Genomic DNA, 14,084 nt, shown 5'->3' with positions numbered 1-14,084 from the left:
TTAGAAATAACATGAGGATTATTTATTAGTCTCAGTCATTGTCTGTTACATTGTATGGATCAATGTGTTTAATTTCAGCCCATTTGTCAATACACATCCTCAGTTAGTGGGATTCTATTCACATTATTTCTTACTCCTATGGCCTTTTGATGTCACTGCTCTCTGGATTTTTCTCCCATGAGTATCACTGAGACACAGATTAGAAGTACTAAGGATGACCTGGATACATGGACCCACTAATGCCACTGCCATCACCTCCTCCCCTTGTCTTCGGTAAACTGATAAAAACTCAGTTTGCAACCATAATGAAAGTATCTTCCAGAAGTGCTTAGCCATATCCTTTTTTTCTATGCAGTCAAAAATATAAAAATCATAGCAATGTAATGACTGTAATGTCTAGTTTTTGCACACCTCTAACCTGGGAAAACCTCTTTCCCACTATATCCTACCCTGTACTTTCTTTTTCTGAGTTATTTCCTCTATTTCATACTTAAGAAACTTAAGAAACTTTTTTCCTCTCTTTCATACTTAAGAAACATTTTTTCTTTTTATGCTGAAGGGAAATCTAACTTTTTATTAGTTCCATTTTTTTCTTTTTTTACTGGTTATTAACCGTGGAAAAGCACAGAACGTTAAATCTGAGTTACAGGCCCATGTAGGTGCTGTTATTGTCCCCAATCCAATATCCTCCTGCTTTGGCATCCATTAATCTAGTTTGCAATGATCTGTGTATTGTACAAGTTCACACTAGACTGTAATCTCCATCAAGGTAGACCCCTGTACATGCAGTTCAGTGCCATATCTCCAAATAGCACAATGCCTGCTACCTAGAGGGTCTTGATAATTTTCTTGGTAATTACTTTCCCCCTATAAAATATTCATATGAAAACTAATATTTATCCAACGTAGGTCTTCACCCATTAACCCCTTCAAGTGATATATGTGGCTTTCTGGTTTCAGTTTAAATCAATGAGGTGTAACTTTGGAGAATTTTCTAAGGATCTCGAGGATAACTTGTAGCATCCCTAGTTGTTTCTGTACAAGGACTAAGAAATACTAGTCCTGGGGTACCTGGGTGGCTCAGTCGGTTGAGCATCCAACTTTGGCTCAAGTCATGATCTCACGGTTCGTGAGTTTAAGTCCCACATCGGGCTCTGTGCTGACCTCTCAGAGCCTGGAGCCTACTTCAGATTCTGTGTCCCCCTTGCTCTCTGCCCCTCCCCCACCCATGCTCTGTCTCTCTCTGCTTCTCAAAAATAAAGAAATGTAATAATAATAAAAAAAAAAAAACTAAGAAATACTAGTCCTGAGATTCTTCTGTGGCAAATCCCAGCATAGATACGGTAACCTGCAAATACCTGATTTTTTATGTCATTAAATCCTGTCAACAATCAAGGAGTCCCTAAAGCAAGTCTAATTATTCGTGAATTTAAGTATGCAGCCTTAGAGACTCAAAAAAATTAAGTAGATTTGAAATCAAATGGGTCAAGATGGCAAATCATGTGGTAGAATGATGTCTGGGGCCGAAACAACCCCATCTGGCCACCGTACCCAAATAATTCCACCTACTGGCATAGAGGAAATTCTTTGCTATTTAAACTTAAGAAGAAAGGGCATTAAATATTTAAATATAAAGCCTTGGTTATTGCTTCCAGCAGTAGAGATACATTATACTCTTTTTTAAAAATTTGGTCTTTGATTTTCCCCCTTTTATGTATTTTTATTATTTTTATTTAAGTATAGTTGACACACATTACATTAGTCTTAGGTGTATAACGCAGTGGTCTGACAACTCTATACATTATGCAAAGCTCACCACAAGCGTAACTACCATGTCTCGCCATAAAACACTGCGACAATACCATTGACTATATTCCCTATACTGGATCTTTCATTTCTGTAATATATTCATTTCATAAGTGGATGCCTGTACCTCCGTCTTCTTTTTACTCATTTTTCACATCCCCTGCCTCCTCCCCTCCAGCAACTATCAGTTTGTTCTCTGTATTTATGGGTCTATTTCTGCTTTTTTTTGTTTTTGCATTTTTTTCTTTTTAAGATTCCACATATGAGTGAAATCATATAGTATTTGTTTTTCTCTGTCTGACTTATTTCACTTAGCATAATACCCTCCAGGTCTATCTGTGTTGTCCTAAATGACAAGATATCATCCTTTATATTGCTGAGTAATATTCCTTTATATTGCTGTGTGTGTGTGTTTCTACACAAGCATGCATGCATGCGTGTGTGTGTGTGTGTGTGTGTGTGTGTGTCTCCACCTAACTTTGCATTTGAGCCCAGACCAGTTGTGTTCAAAGGCCTCCTCTGCCCTGTAAGCATGACCTCTTACTCATACTTAAACCCTTATAGTGATAGAAACTCAATCCTTCACAAGTCATTTTATCCCATTAATTTTTTTCTTTCTATACTGAAACGAAATCTAACTTTTTATTAGTTCCATTTTTTTTTTACTGGTTATTCACCGCGAAAAAGCACGTAATAATTCTAATTAGCAGCTGCTCATGAATTTGAAAATAAGTGTCATGTCTCTGCTTTTGTATGCAAAACGTCCCAGGAGCTTTCATAGTGGAAAAGTTTGAAGCTTTGGTCTGGAATCAGATCTGGAAAAGATCTGAGATTTAACCTCAGCTCACTTTGCAGCTATATGATCAAGTTCTAAAACTCCCAGTGCTTTTATTTCCTCTCCTATTTAATAAGATTGTTTTGAGACCTAAATTTAAACATAAAAGAACAAAAAAATAATAATAAATTAGCATAGTACCTGGCAAATGCTCAATGTATATTACTGTTATTTTTATTAAATCTTTTTCATACAGGATGGTTTAAAGACACTTTACCGATTTATAATCTTCCTTTGAAAGTACTTAGCTTATTAATGTTTTTTTTGTAAGGTGCATTTGCTAGAAAAAAACACATAAGATGATAATTAAATAATTCCTTATTACTGATTATATCCTGTCTGCAACAGTGATACTCATTGTAAATATCTACATAGTCCTAAAAATGTTTGCGTCCTTGAAAATAAGGTGTTGCAATATTACCACATGTAAAGACAGGCAAGTAAAGGAGGCAAAAAAAAGTACTCAGCCTGAAGCCTTGAAGTCAAGATTGGAGTCCATTCTCCAGGCCAGCAGACTTGAAAGAGGTGTAGATGTCTTCCATTTCAAAACATCTATAACTATTTTGTCTTGGGGGTAAATGTGGTTAATTTTAATCTAATTGTTCCCTCAGAACTACCCCTGTGAATCATGAGAAATGTCCAAAGGGATCCGAAGGAGATGACCCAGAGGGAATGAATGTGTTCAAGTCTTGAGGGTATATGCTCTTGGTACCTGATTTTATAAACACCTAAATCTCAGTTCCTGCGGCTGGGGCACTTTGTGTTCTTCTGGGAACCACAGAGTGTGACTTGGGGTATCTTGTTATTGTGCTACAGAAAATTCCACCATGTTCCCTGTGAACAGGGTGCGTGTTCAGATTTTTTCTCACCTCTCACAGACATCTTTCGCTTCTTATTCACCGAAGTGTGGGGATCCAGTTGTTGGGAGTTGTTAGGTTTTTAATTCTTGAAGATGACTCTTACTTGAAAAGGACTGAGAAAACAAGAGGATCATAGATTTGTTGTCTAAGGGATCGTAAATTATCCCTGGAATGGGATATTTAATGGCAAGTTAGTGGCCATTAAATATGGAATGGCGTATTAATCACTGCGCGTGGTTACAGTCAGAGAACTCTTGAGTCTTCACTGACCAAAAGAGGAAAGATTTCCAGGGCGAGGCTATGATGAAACTTCTTCAAGGACGGAATCCAGATAAGTCAGAATTTCACACAGACCATCTTCTAGTATGTCTAGAGTGAGTAACAGGAAACAAGTTTCTGGTAAACACAGGTGATTTTTTTTTCAGGATGTCACAGACTCTTTCTTTGGAGTCTTCATTTTTCTCTGCATCTAGCATTGTAACTACATGTTGGTTTTGGGTAATTTTCTTTCTCTCTCTTTCTTTCCTTAAGTTCACGGCTTTATTAAAGTACAACAAACATTCAAATTACATGGCAAATATAGAGCCCAGTGTGTTTTCACACAAATATTCTCTCCTGTCTCCTCAGTGTGAGAATCCTCTGTCCATAAATTGGAATTTGTCTGCAAATGTTTATTGCTCATACTGCTGCCACATAATTTCAGAATTTCTTTGGGGCAGGGCTGGAACAAAAAAGAGGGGGGTGGACACCAGTTAATTCTTCATGGTCTTTGATTGGGAAGCACCCTTTATCAAGTTGTCCTGTCAAAGAGATGGGTTTTCTATTGGAATTTCAGCATCCAGAGGAGCCACCACACAATTCTGCAATAGTGACCCCTCTCAGCTCAAAAGCACAAGAAAAAGAAGGAAAAAGTGGAAGCACAGCTGTGGGGGCCTCTCCTCCAGGTTTTATTTCCTTTTCACAATCTGCTTCCTTCTGTTTACGTTCAAAAGTTTTTAGGTAAATACATTTTGTGTTTTGTCTGGTGGTTTTTTTTTAAGTTTTATTTATTTTAGAAACCTCTAGACCCAACATGGGGCTTTAAAGTCTCAATCCTGAGATCAAGACTCGCCTGCTCTTCTGACTGAGCCAGCCAGGCGTCCCTCCAGAGTTTTTAATTGTAGTCTCTGGGGAAGATAGAATATAGTGAACTGAATCTAACTTGGCCCAAACCAAAGTTTTCAGAATACAGTAAAAAATTTTTATTTTCTTTATCTTTTGATGTAGAAATGCTCTTACATAAGATTTACTGTTGATTGTTAAAACATGAAACCTACACATCCATCCATTGGAGAGATTCTCAGTTTTATATCAGTGTTCACACTTTGGACACCTATGTTCTGTTTTGAAGTCCAACATCTGACGAAGATGGGAAATGCTTCAGTGGTGACCAAGTTCATCCTGCTGGGCATCCCATACACGGAGGATCTGGAGACTACGCTCTTTGTCCTGTTTTTGGGCTGCTACGTCTTCACTCTTATGGGGAACCTGCTCATCCTACTGGCGATTGTCTCCTCCACTCGGCTTCACACCCCCATGTACTTCTTCCTGTGTCAACTGTCTGTGTGTGACATATTTTTCCCTTCTGTGAGCTCCCCCAAGATGCTCTTCTACCTCTCGGGGAACAGCTGGGCCATCTCCTATGCGGGCTGCGTGTCCCAGCTCTTCTTCTACCACTTCCTGGGCTGTACCGAGTGCTTCCTGTACACGGTGATGGCCTACGACCGCTTTGTCGCCATCTGTTACCCTCTCCGCTACACGGTAATCATGAGCCACAGGGTGTGTGCCATCCTGGCCGTGGGGACCTCTTTTTTTGGCTGCATTCAGGCCACCTTTCTAACCACTCTCACCTTCCAGTTACCCTACTGTGGCCCCAATGAGGTGGACTATTACTTCTGTGATATCCCGGTGATGCTGAAGCTGGCTTGTGCTGACACCTCAGCCCTGGAGAGGGTGGGGTTCGTCAGCGTGGGCCTCATGCCCCTCAGCTGCTTCCTTCTCATCCTCACCTCCTACAGCCGCATTGTCTGCTCCATCCTGCAGATCCGCTCTACTGAAGGCAGACGCCGTGCCTTCTCCACCTGCAGTGCCCACCTTACTGCCATCCTCCTCTCCTTTATGCCAGTGGTCCTCATCTACCTGCAGCCCACCCCCAATCCCTGGCTCAATGCAACTGTTCAGGTCCTGAATAACTTGGTCACCCCCATGCTGAACCCCTTGATTTACAGCTTGAGAAATAAAGAAGTAAAATATTCTCTGAGGAAGGTACTACGGCAGGTAGCCTTCCTTCCTGAGCAATGATAGAGATTAGTGACTACACTTCAATAGCACCACACTGCTAGGACACAGATGTTATCAATGGCCCTTGGATAGATAAAGAAGCTAAGGTTTGGAGCATGTGGGTGGCTGTCGGTGAAGTGTTCGGCTCTTGGATTTCAGCTCAGGTCATGATCTCGTGGTTTGTGGGTTCGAGCCCTGCATCAAGCTCTGCACTGACAGAGAACTGCTTGGGATTCTCTCTCTCTCTCTCTCTCTCTCTCTCTCTCTCTCTTTCTGTCTCCTCCCTCCCTCAAAAATAAACATTAAAAAATTTTTTTTTAAAGAAGCTAAGGTTTGAAGTCATAAAGTGGATTGTTCAAAGCCACATAACTAATAAATTATGCTGCCTACAAAGGATTATCTCTTCCCATTTTGCAAGAAAGCCTAGTTCTGCTGTTCCTCATTCTGTTTTCTTTTCCTATTTTCCTCCTCCCACATCCTCTCCTTCTTTTCCCTTTTCCCTTACTCTAGCTTTCCCTCATCTTGGCATGATTATCCAATTATTCTCTCAAATGCCTGCATCAGATACGCTGCCATTTGATGGTCTAGGAGTTTTTGAGATAGTCGGGGGGGGGGGGGGGGGGCTTCAACCACATTGCTCCTGGTGACATTATGTGACTTCTGGAATGTAAAGATGCTGTGTCAAGGAAAAGGGCTTCTCTGGATGAGACCTGAGGCAGGCTTGTTATGGGTGAATCAGAGATCACCTACAAAGCCTGTCAGTCTTGGATCTAGAAACAGTCCATTGGCTGGGAGGTGGGGCAGTGGATGAGAGGCTAGAGAATGTGAAGAGGCTAGACAGGGAGAATCTGTGAAAGGGTGACTAATTCTGTTGTTTTCAGTATCAGAAATTTGAGTTGGTCTTTGAAATCTGCAGCACAGCCAGGGGTCAATGCAAAAAGTCCAAGCTGCTACTGCTGTCTGCTTTTGGATTCTCTGCTTACCAAAAGGCTGTGACTTTAGCTCTCTTTGCTAACATTCTTTTGTTCTTTTACCTACTGAGCCTAGCATGTGAAATGTGCCTTTCTAATACAAACAATAATTTGAAGAAAGGAAAGAAAATGATTGGAAGGGAAGGGGATGATGGGAAGGGAAGGGGAGGAGGGAAGAGAGGGGATGATAGGAAGGAAATGGTGTAGTGGCAATGGAAGAGGGTGATGGGAAAGAAGGGGGTGATGGGATGAGAAGGGGGTGATGGGAAGGAAGGGGGAGATGGGATGAGAGGGGAGATTGGGAGGGAAGGGGGCAGAGGCAAAGGCAAGTCTTCTCTCCTCTTACTTCTTTCTGGCATCAGAGTGCAGTCAGGGAATCTGCCAGACTGAGCCAGTGTTTGGGGCCTCATGTGAGGGTGATAAGATGATTCATGTTTTTGAAAGGGAGAACATTTTTCCTACTCACATGTCTTAAGCTCTGTGCCTTTTATTCTATCACATGTGCTCCTTCCAGAGTCTTCAGCCGGTCAAATTCATTCTTATCATCAAACATTTAGTTAAAATATAATTTTCTATGTGAAATTTTCCTAATCCTAAGCAAATCAGTCTCCCATATCTGTATGCTTTGTATCAGACTTTACAAATCTTTACAAATCTTTAAGAAAACTTTAAATAACCATGTAGAAGAAAGAAAGCATGGCACTTAGTAAGTAAGAGGAATAATTCACCTATGTTTTTCACTGCCCCTTACTAGTTGTGAGCCTTGTTTACTTCCTCCGTAACATAAAGATAGTACTTTTCTTGCAAGTGCTGTTGTACGTATTAAACAACACAAAAGCAAAGTATTCATCTGCCTTATTGGCAGTGCTCCAGAAACTTAATTATATATATTTTTTCTACTCTTCTTGCTATTTCTATAGCTTACTCCCTCACTTCAGTTAAGCCTTTGATGCTCAAATGCCACAAGCACAGAGAGGACTCCTGAGAGCATACTGTTAAAACAGTCACCTACTTCATCACATTTATTTTTACTTGTTGTTTGTCTTTCTAACTAAAACATAAACTCCATGAAGGCATGGATTTTTCTTATCTTGTTTCTTACTGTCCTTCTACAACCTAAAGCAGTTCCTTTTACATGGATGCCCTAAAGAACTTAAAGTTCTGAATTCATGGTATGTCTTGTTCCTATGACCCAGATGGTCCCCCATCCCTCACTTCCTTTTAAATGCTGCATTCCTATTTTGTTTTCCTAGACCAGAACATTTGCCTTCATTTCCACCCGGCATTGCTCCAAGAACAGGAATTCTGTCTTCTGCATCAGGACTTGACTGGGCTAGACTCCTACCCCTTTTCTCTAGGTTCCATTCTTCTCCATTACGTTTACTCTCTGTCCTGACACTGAATCTTGCTTGCTTACACCTTGCTTGAAAGCCAAACCTTTTAAACCCTATTTTCACCTTTCAGACATGCATTTGGAACCTATCAGCCGCCACTGTCTTTAATAACCTACTTGCTTGAAATTTCTTTAGTTGTTTGTTCGTAAGATTATCTAAAATACCTGCTCCAAAACAATAGATTTCCACTTTACCTTTTAGTAGGTTTTCTACTTATTTGTAGCTCTTATTCTGATAGCAACAGAGGCATTTAACATAGCTTATTGAATGAGGCATATTAAACTCTAAAAAGTACTTTGTGAAACAGAACAATGGCATGACTATTATATTAGAACCAGTATAATGGGAAAGCAGAAATTAGCTATATTGTTTAATTTCTGACTATGTGCCAAGACGTTCTCTTTAAGAAATTCATATACATTATTTTATTAAACCTTCACATTAACACTTCAAAATATATATTATAGTCCATGTTTTTTCAGATGTGGAAATTGAGTTCCAGTTTCATCAAAGTAACACTCTAACATCATATTAAATCAGAGGAACTGTAATTGAAGGTAGGATTTACCTCACACCAAATTTAAGATTTTTTCTCATACATTTTGTCAATTCTATCTAAAACACTAATACATAAATAAAATACATAAACATAAATAAAATTCTTCCCGATACTAGGAAGGATTCCATAAATTTTGTCTATGACTTTTTATTTCTGTAATTCCATGAGGTCAAGTTTCTTGAGAGTTTGTGAAGTGAATGCCAATATAGATGTCAAAATAAAAGTACAGGGTTACTTGACATTTACATCAAGATCTTAATTGATCCATACCTGGGAGATATTTTATAATTAGACAATTTTTAAAAAGTTATTTAATTTAAAGTTGTTTTAAAAATACTTAAAAAGTACTTATCAGTATGCTAGCCATATATCAAATACTCCACTTGGATTTTCTAATTTAATTCCTGTAAATACTCTATGGAGTGAGAATTATTACTACTTAAATATAAGAGAACAGGACACTGGGGCATCTTGGTGGCTCAGTCGGTTGAGCATCCCACTCTTGATTTCTTCTCAGATCATGATCCCAGGGTTGTGGGATCAAGCCCTATTGTCAATGATGTTCACAAAGGAATCACAAAGGAATCAAATGAAAATGAAGTATCAATTCATAAAGAAATAACTGTTATAAAACTTAACAAAACTTGCTCACTCTGTAAACTACCAGAAAATTTAAGTGTCATATATGTATATATGTATGGAATATATACATATACACACTACAAAATGGCAGAGGATTGTGATACCTGAGAGCAGAAAAAACAATTAGATGAGCTTTATGCTCATTCTGGCTTTCTGCTTTGGGGCAATTTCTAGTCTGTGGCTCAGAAAAGTCATTCCAATAACAGCATAGAAGTCGTGCTGAATTGGTAAGGTAGAAGTCGGAGTTCCTAAATGTCAAAGTGACAAGAATTTGTGGGGTAGAGCATTAGAGAGGAGGTAGCTATTCACAGAAATCAACACGGGACCCTCTTGCATGAATGCCTCAACACTAATTTCTGAATGCATGCATAGGGTGAAATCCCACAAGGGTTGGCAAAGAAAAGTTTCTGAAGCATTTACAAGTAGGGGCTATAAGTAAAAATACTGCAAATATTTGCTTAGAGCTAGAAATCATTCAAGTTCTGATCTTCTAAATAGAGAAGATATGGGACATTTAATAGAGATCCAAAAAGGTCATGATTTAAGTGTGTGGGGTTTAATTAGCCCTAAAGTAAAGCTAATCTAGAGACATAATAAAGAAGCCTGAAAACAAGACATTGATTGATCAAGCTGAACCAGAAGTAACATAACTGCCTGCCAGAACAAGATCCAACTCTCTAAAGGAACATAGCAAAATACAGCACTCTCTAGAAACCACTAGAGCTAAGAATAGTTTGATATTTCCATCATCAAGTGTGGAAAACTTTTGTGTTACGAGGGCATTGAACAGAGTTTTTACAAAGGTTTTGTCTCAGTAGTGAAACAAAACTACCAGCAGAAATAAGGCTATTCTACCCCAAAACACATAAAAGCAAGCCTTGAAAAAATCAAAATTTTCAGAAAAAACTTAAGAGCACTGTAGAATCAAAAATCTCCAGACATGTAACACTTACTGCAATGAGCCCTGAGTAATGTATGGAATTGTTGAATCACTATATTGTACACCTGAAGTTACTATAACACTGTATGTTAATTATACTGGAATTAAGATAAAAATTTTAAATTTAAAGTTAAAAAATTCCAGAAATATTGAGAAATCGAGACAAACATAAGACCCATAATTAGGATTTTTTAAAAAGTCAATATTCAAAGACCCAGAAGAGTCACAAATAATGGAATTAGTAGACAAAGACATTAGAAGTTACTGTTTTAATGAAATATTGAATATTTCATATTTTCAAATGATGAAAAATTGAAATATTCCATATTTTCAAAAGGTAAAGAAAATCATAAGCATTATGAGAAATATATGGATGATAAAAGATCACCTAAATCAAAATTCTAAAGATTAAAATACAATGTCTAACATGAAAAATTCACTGGATTAGAGTGGTAACAAATTAGACACTGCAAATTTGCAAATTCTGTCGTAGCAATGGAAATAACCTAAACAAAATACAGAAAGAAGAACTATTGAAAAACAGTATGAGCAGAGCATCAGTGAAACAGGGGACAATTTCAAGCAGCCTAATAATATAAGTATAATTGTAGTCCTCAATGGAAGAAGGAGAGGAAGAGAAGGGAAAAAAATACTCAGAGGAATAATGATCAAAGTTTTTCAAAATAGGAGGGCAACTAGAAGTCAAGAGAATGAAGAATTCAACAAAAATTAATCTGGAAAATAACCAAATATCTGGAATGGTTGAAAAAAGAAACTGAAAGAGAAAACACAAAGGTTTTTGAGATGAATACAATAAAATAGAAATGTATGGGGTACACCTAACACAGTTCTTACCATGAAATTATATCACCACACTAAAAAAGAAAGATCTCAAAGCAATGACCTCTGTTGTCAACAGAAGAGCATGTTAAAATATACGTAAGCCCTGTATATATGTGTCTAGAAGGAATTGTAAGACCCAGGGGGGCGAAGTGGCCTTTATAAGACAACATGGAAAAACAGCATAAATGCAAAAATAAAAATGAGGTCCCGTTTCAGCCATCCAGTGTTATTCCTCATAAAAAATTAACATTTAACTTTAGGTTAAGAATTCTAATGATCTTGTCTGTTTTAAGAAAATGATGGATAATACTTATTTCATACTTATTCAATTCATAGTTTGAAAGTGCTCTGAGAAGAGGATCATGGGCTTAATACCTACTACTAGCTTTATCTCTGTATTTCCTAACATGGTTAGAACAAAGGCTTGAACATAGTTGATGCATTTTGTACATTTAAAAAAAATTTTAATGTTTATTTATTTTTGAGAGACAGAGATTGAGTGCGAGCGGGGCGGACAGAAAGAGAGGGAGGGAGGGAGACATAGAATCTCAAGCAGGCTCTAGGCTCTGAGCTGTCAGCACAGAGCCCGATGCGGGGCTTGAACCACAAACCATGAGATCATGACCTGAGCTGAAGTCAAATGTTTATCTGGCTGAGCCACCCAGGTGCCCCTTATACATTTTTTTTCAAGTTGAATTATTATACTCAACCCACCGGCAATCACATCATGTGTACAGCTAAATCTTACCAATTTAGCAGGACAAGGGGAATGCTCAAAGACCAATCTCTGTGAACAAACTTAGTTTGAATGCACCTTAACTATATTGTGGTTTACTGTGGAAAACCACACACTTTCAACATTTTAAAGTGAACAATTCATTGGCATTTAGTGCATTCACAAATTTGTGCAACCGTCACTACTCTGTTTTCAGAACATTTCTTCACTCCAAGAGGACTAAGTTGTTACTTCCTGTTGCCTCTTTTCCCAGCTCCTGGCAACCATTGATGTGCTTTCTGTCTCTGTGGAGTTGCCTATTCTGGATATTTTATGTCAATTGAATCATACTATATATGGCCTTTTGCGTCTGGCTTCTTACATTTGGCATAATGTTTTCAAAGTATATTTATGTGATGGCATATATTGACATTACACTCTTTATTGTTAAATAGAAAGAGATATCAAGGAATCAATCCTGTTCACAATTGCACCAAGAACTATAAAATACCTAGGCTTAAACCTAACCAAAGAAGTAAAAGACTGTACATGGAAAACTACAGAAAGCTCATGAGAGAAATTGAGGAAGGCACAAAGAAATGGAAAAACATTCCATGCTCATGGACTGGAAGAACAAACATTGTTAAAATGTTGATAGTACCCAAAACAATCTTCACATTCAATGCAATCCCAATCAAAATAGCACCGGCATTCTTCTCAGAGCTGCAACAAACAACCCTCAAATTTGTATGGAACCACAAAAGACCTCGAATAGCCAAGTAATGTTGAAAAAGAAAACCAAAGCGGGAGGCATCACAATCCTAGACTTTAGCCTCTACTACAAAGCTGTAATCATCAAGACAGTATGGTATTGGCACAAAAACAGACACATAGAACAATGGAATAGAATAGAGAACCCAGAAATGGGCCCACATATAGATGGTCAACTAATTTTCAACAAAGCAGAAAAGAGTATCCAATGGAAAAAAGTCTCTTTAGCAAATGGTGCTGGGAGAATTGGACAGCAACACACTGAAGAATGAAACTAGACCACTTTCTTACACCATACCCAAAAGTAAATTCAAAATGGATGAAAGACGTAAATGTGAGACAGGGAACCATCAAAATCCTACAGGAAAAAACAGGCAGCAACCTCTTTGACCTCAGCCTCAGCAACTTCTTACTTGACATGTCTCCAAAGGCAAGGGAAATAAAAGCAAAAATGAAATATTGGGACCTCATCAAGATAAAATCTTCTGCACAGCCAAGGAAACCATCAATAAAAGTAAAAGGCAACTGACAGAATGGGATAAGATATTTACAAATGATATATCGGATAAAGGGTTAGTATCCAGAATCGATAAAGAACTTACCAAACTCAACACCCAAAAAACAAATTATCCAGTGAAGAAATGGGAAAAAGACATGAATAGACACTTTTCCAAAGAAGACATCCAAATGGCAAAAAGACACATGAAAAGATGCTCAACATTGCTCATCATCAGGGAAATACAAATCAAAACCACAATGTGATACCACCTCACACTGGTCAGAATGGCTAACATTAACAACTCAGGCAACAACAGATGTTGGCGAGGATGTGGAGAAGAAGGAACCCTCTTGCACTGTTGGTGGGAATGCAAACAGGTACAGCCACTCTGGAAAACAGTGTGTAGGTTCCTCAAAAATTAAAATGAAATTAGCCTACAACCCAGAAATTGAACTACAGGATATTTACCCAAAGAACAAAAGTAGAGGCTCTCAGTTTATCTTCTCTGTCTCTTAACTTCCTTTTTGCTTTTTTAAATCATTTTTTCTCTCCCTGATGCATTCTGTGTGAATCCTTAGGACTTATTTTTCGGATTCTCTAATTCCTCAGTGATAATGTCTAGTTCCCTAGATATATCTTCAACTATATCCAGTCCAGAGTTTAATCCAAGTATTAATTAATTTCTATTTCAATAACTATATTTTTATGCCCAAGTATATAACTTTTATGCCCACTTGTTTTATTTCTTCTAGTTTTTATTTCTTTTATTTTTTCCTTTTTTTTAAAATGGAAATTTAGTCTTTATACATTTTAACAGTTAATATCTTTACATTAAAGTTTTATAAATAAATTAAAATAAAATTCTTTAAAAAATTTTTTTATTAAAAATTTTTTTTAATGTTTATTTTTGAGAGAGAGAGACAGAGACAG

At 37.8% G+C, this 14,084-nt stretch overlaps 1 protein-coding gene across 1 annotated transcript; it reads left to right on the top strand.

Annotated features, from left to right (window-relative positions):
* Positions 1–4,908: 4,908 nt before the first annotated feature.
* On the top strand, positions 4,909–5,841 carry LOC109257397 (olfactory receptor 149-like). The gene has a single exon (XM_019433461.2). The coding sequence runs from the start codon at positions 4,909–4,911 to the stop codon at positions 5,839–5,841; it is 933 nt and encodes a 310-aa protein (XP_019289006.2).
* Positions 5,842–14,084: the final 8,243 nt, after the last annotated feature.

This window comes from Panthera pardus, unplaced genomic scaffold (assembly GCF_024362965.1).
Source record: "Panthera pardus isolate Hobbes unplaced genomic scaffold, ASM2436296v1 HiC_scaffold_12, whole genome shotgun sequence".
Classification (NCBI taxonomy): domain Eukaryota; kingdom Metazoa; phylum Chordata; class Mammalia; order Carnivora; family Felidae; genus Panthera; species Panthera pardus.
The sequence above is the reverse complement of the archived record's forward strand: the minus strand, read 5'-3'. Positions and strand labels throughout refer to the sequence as shown.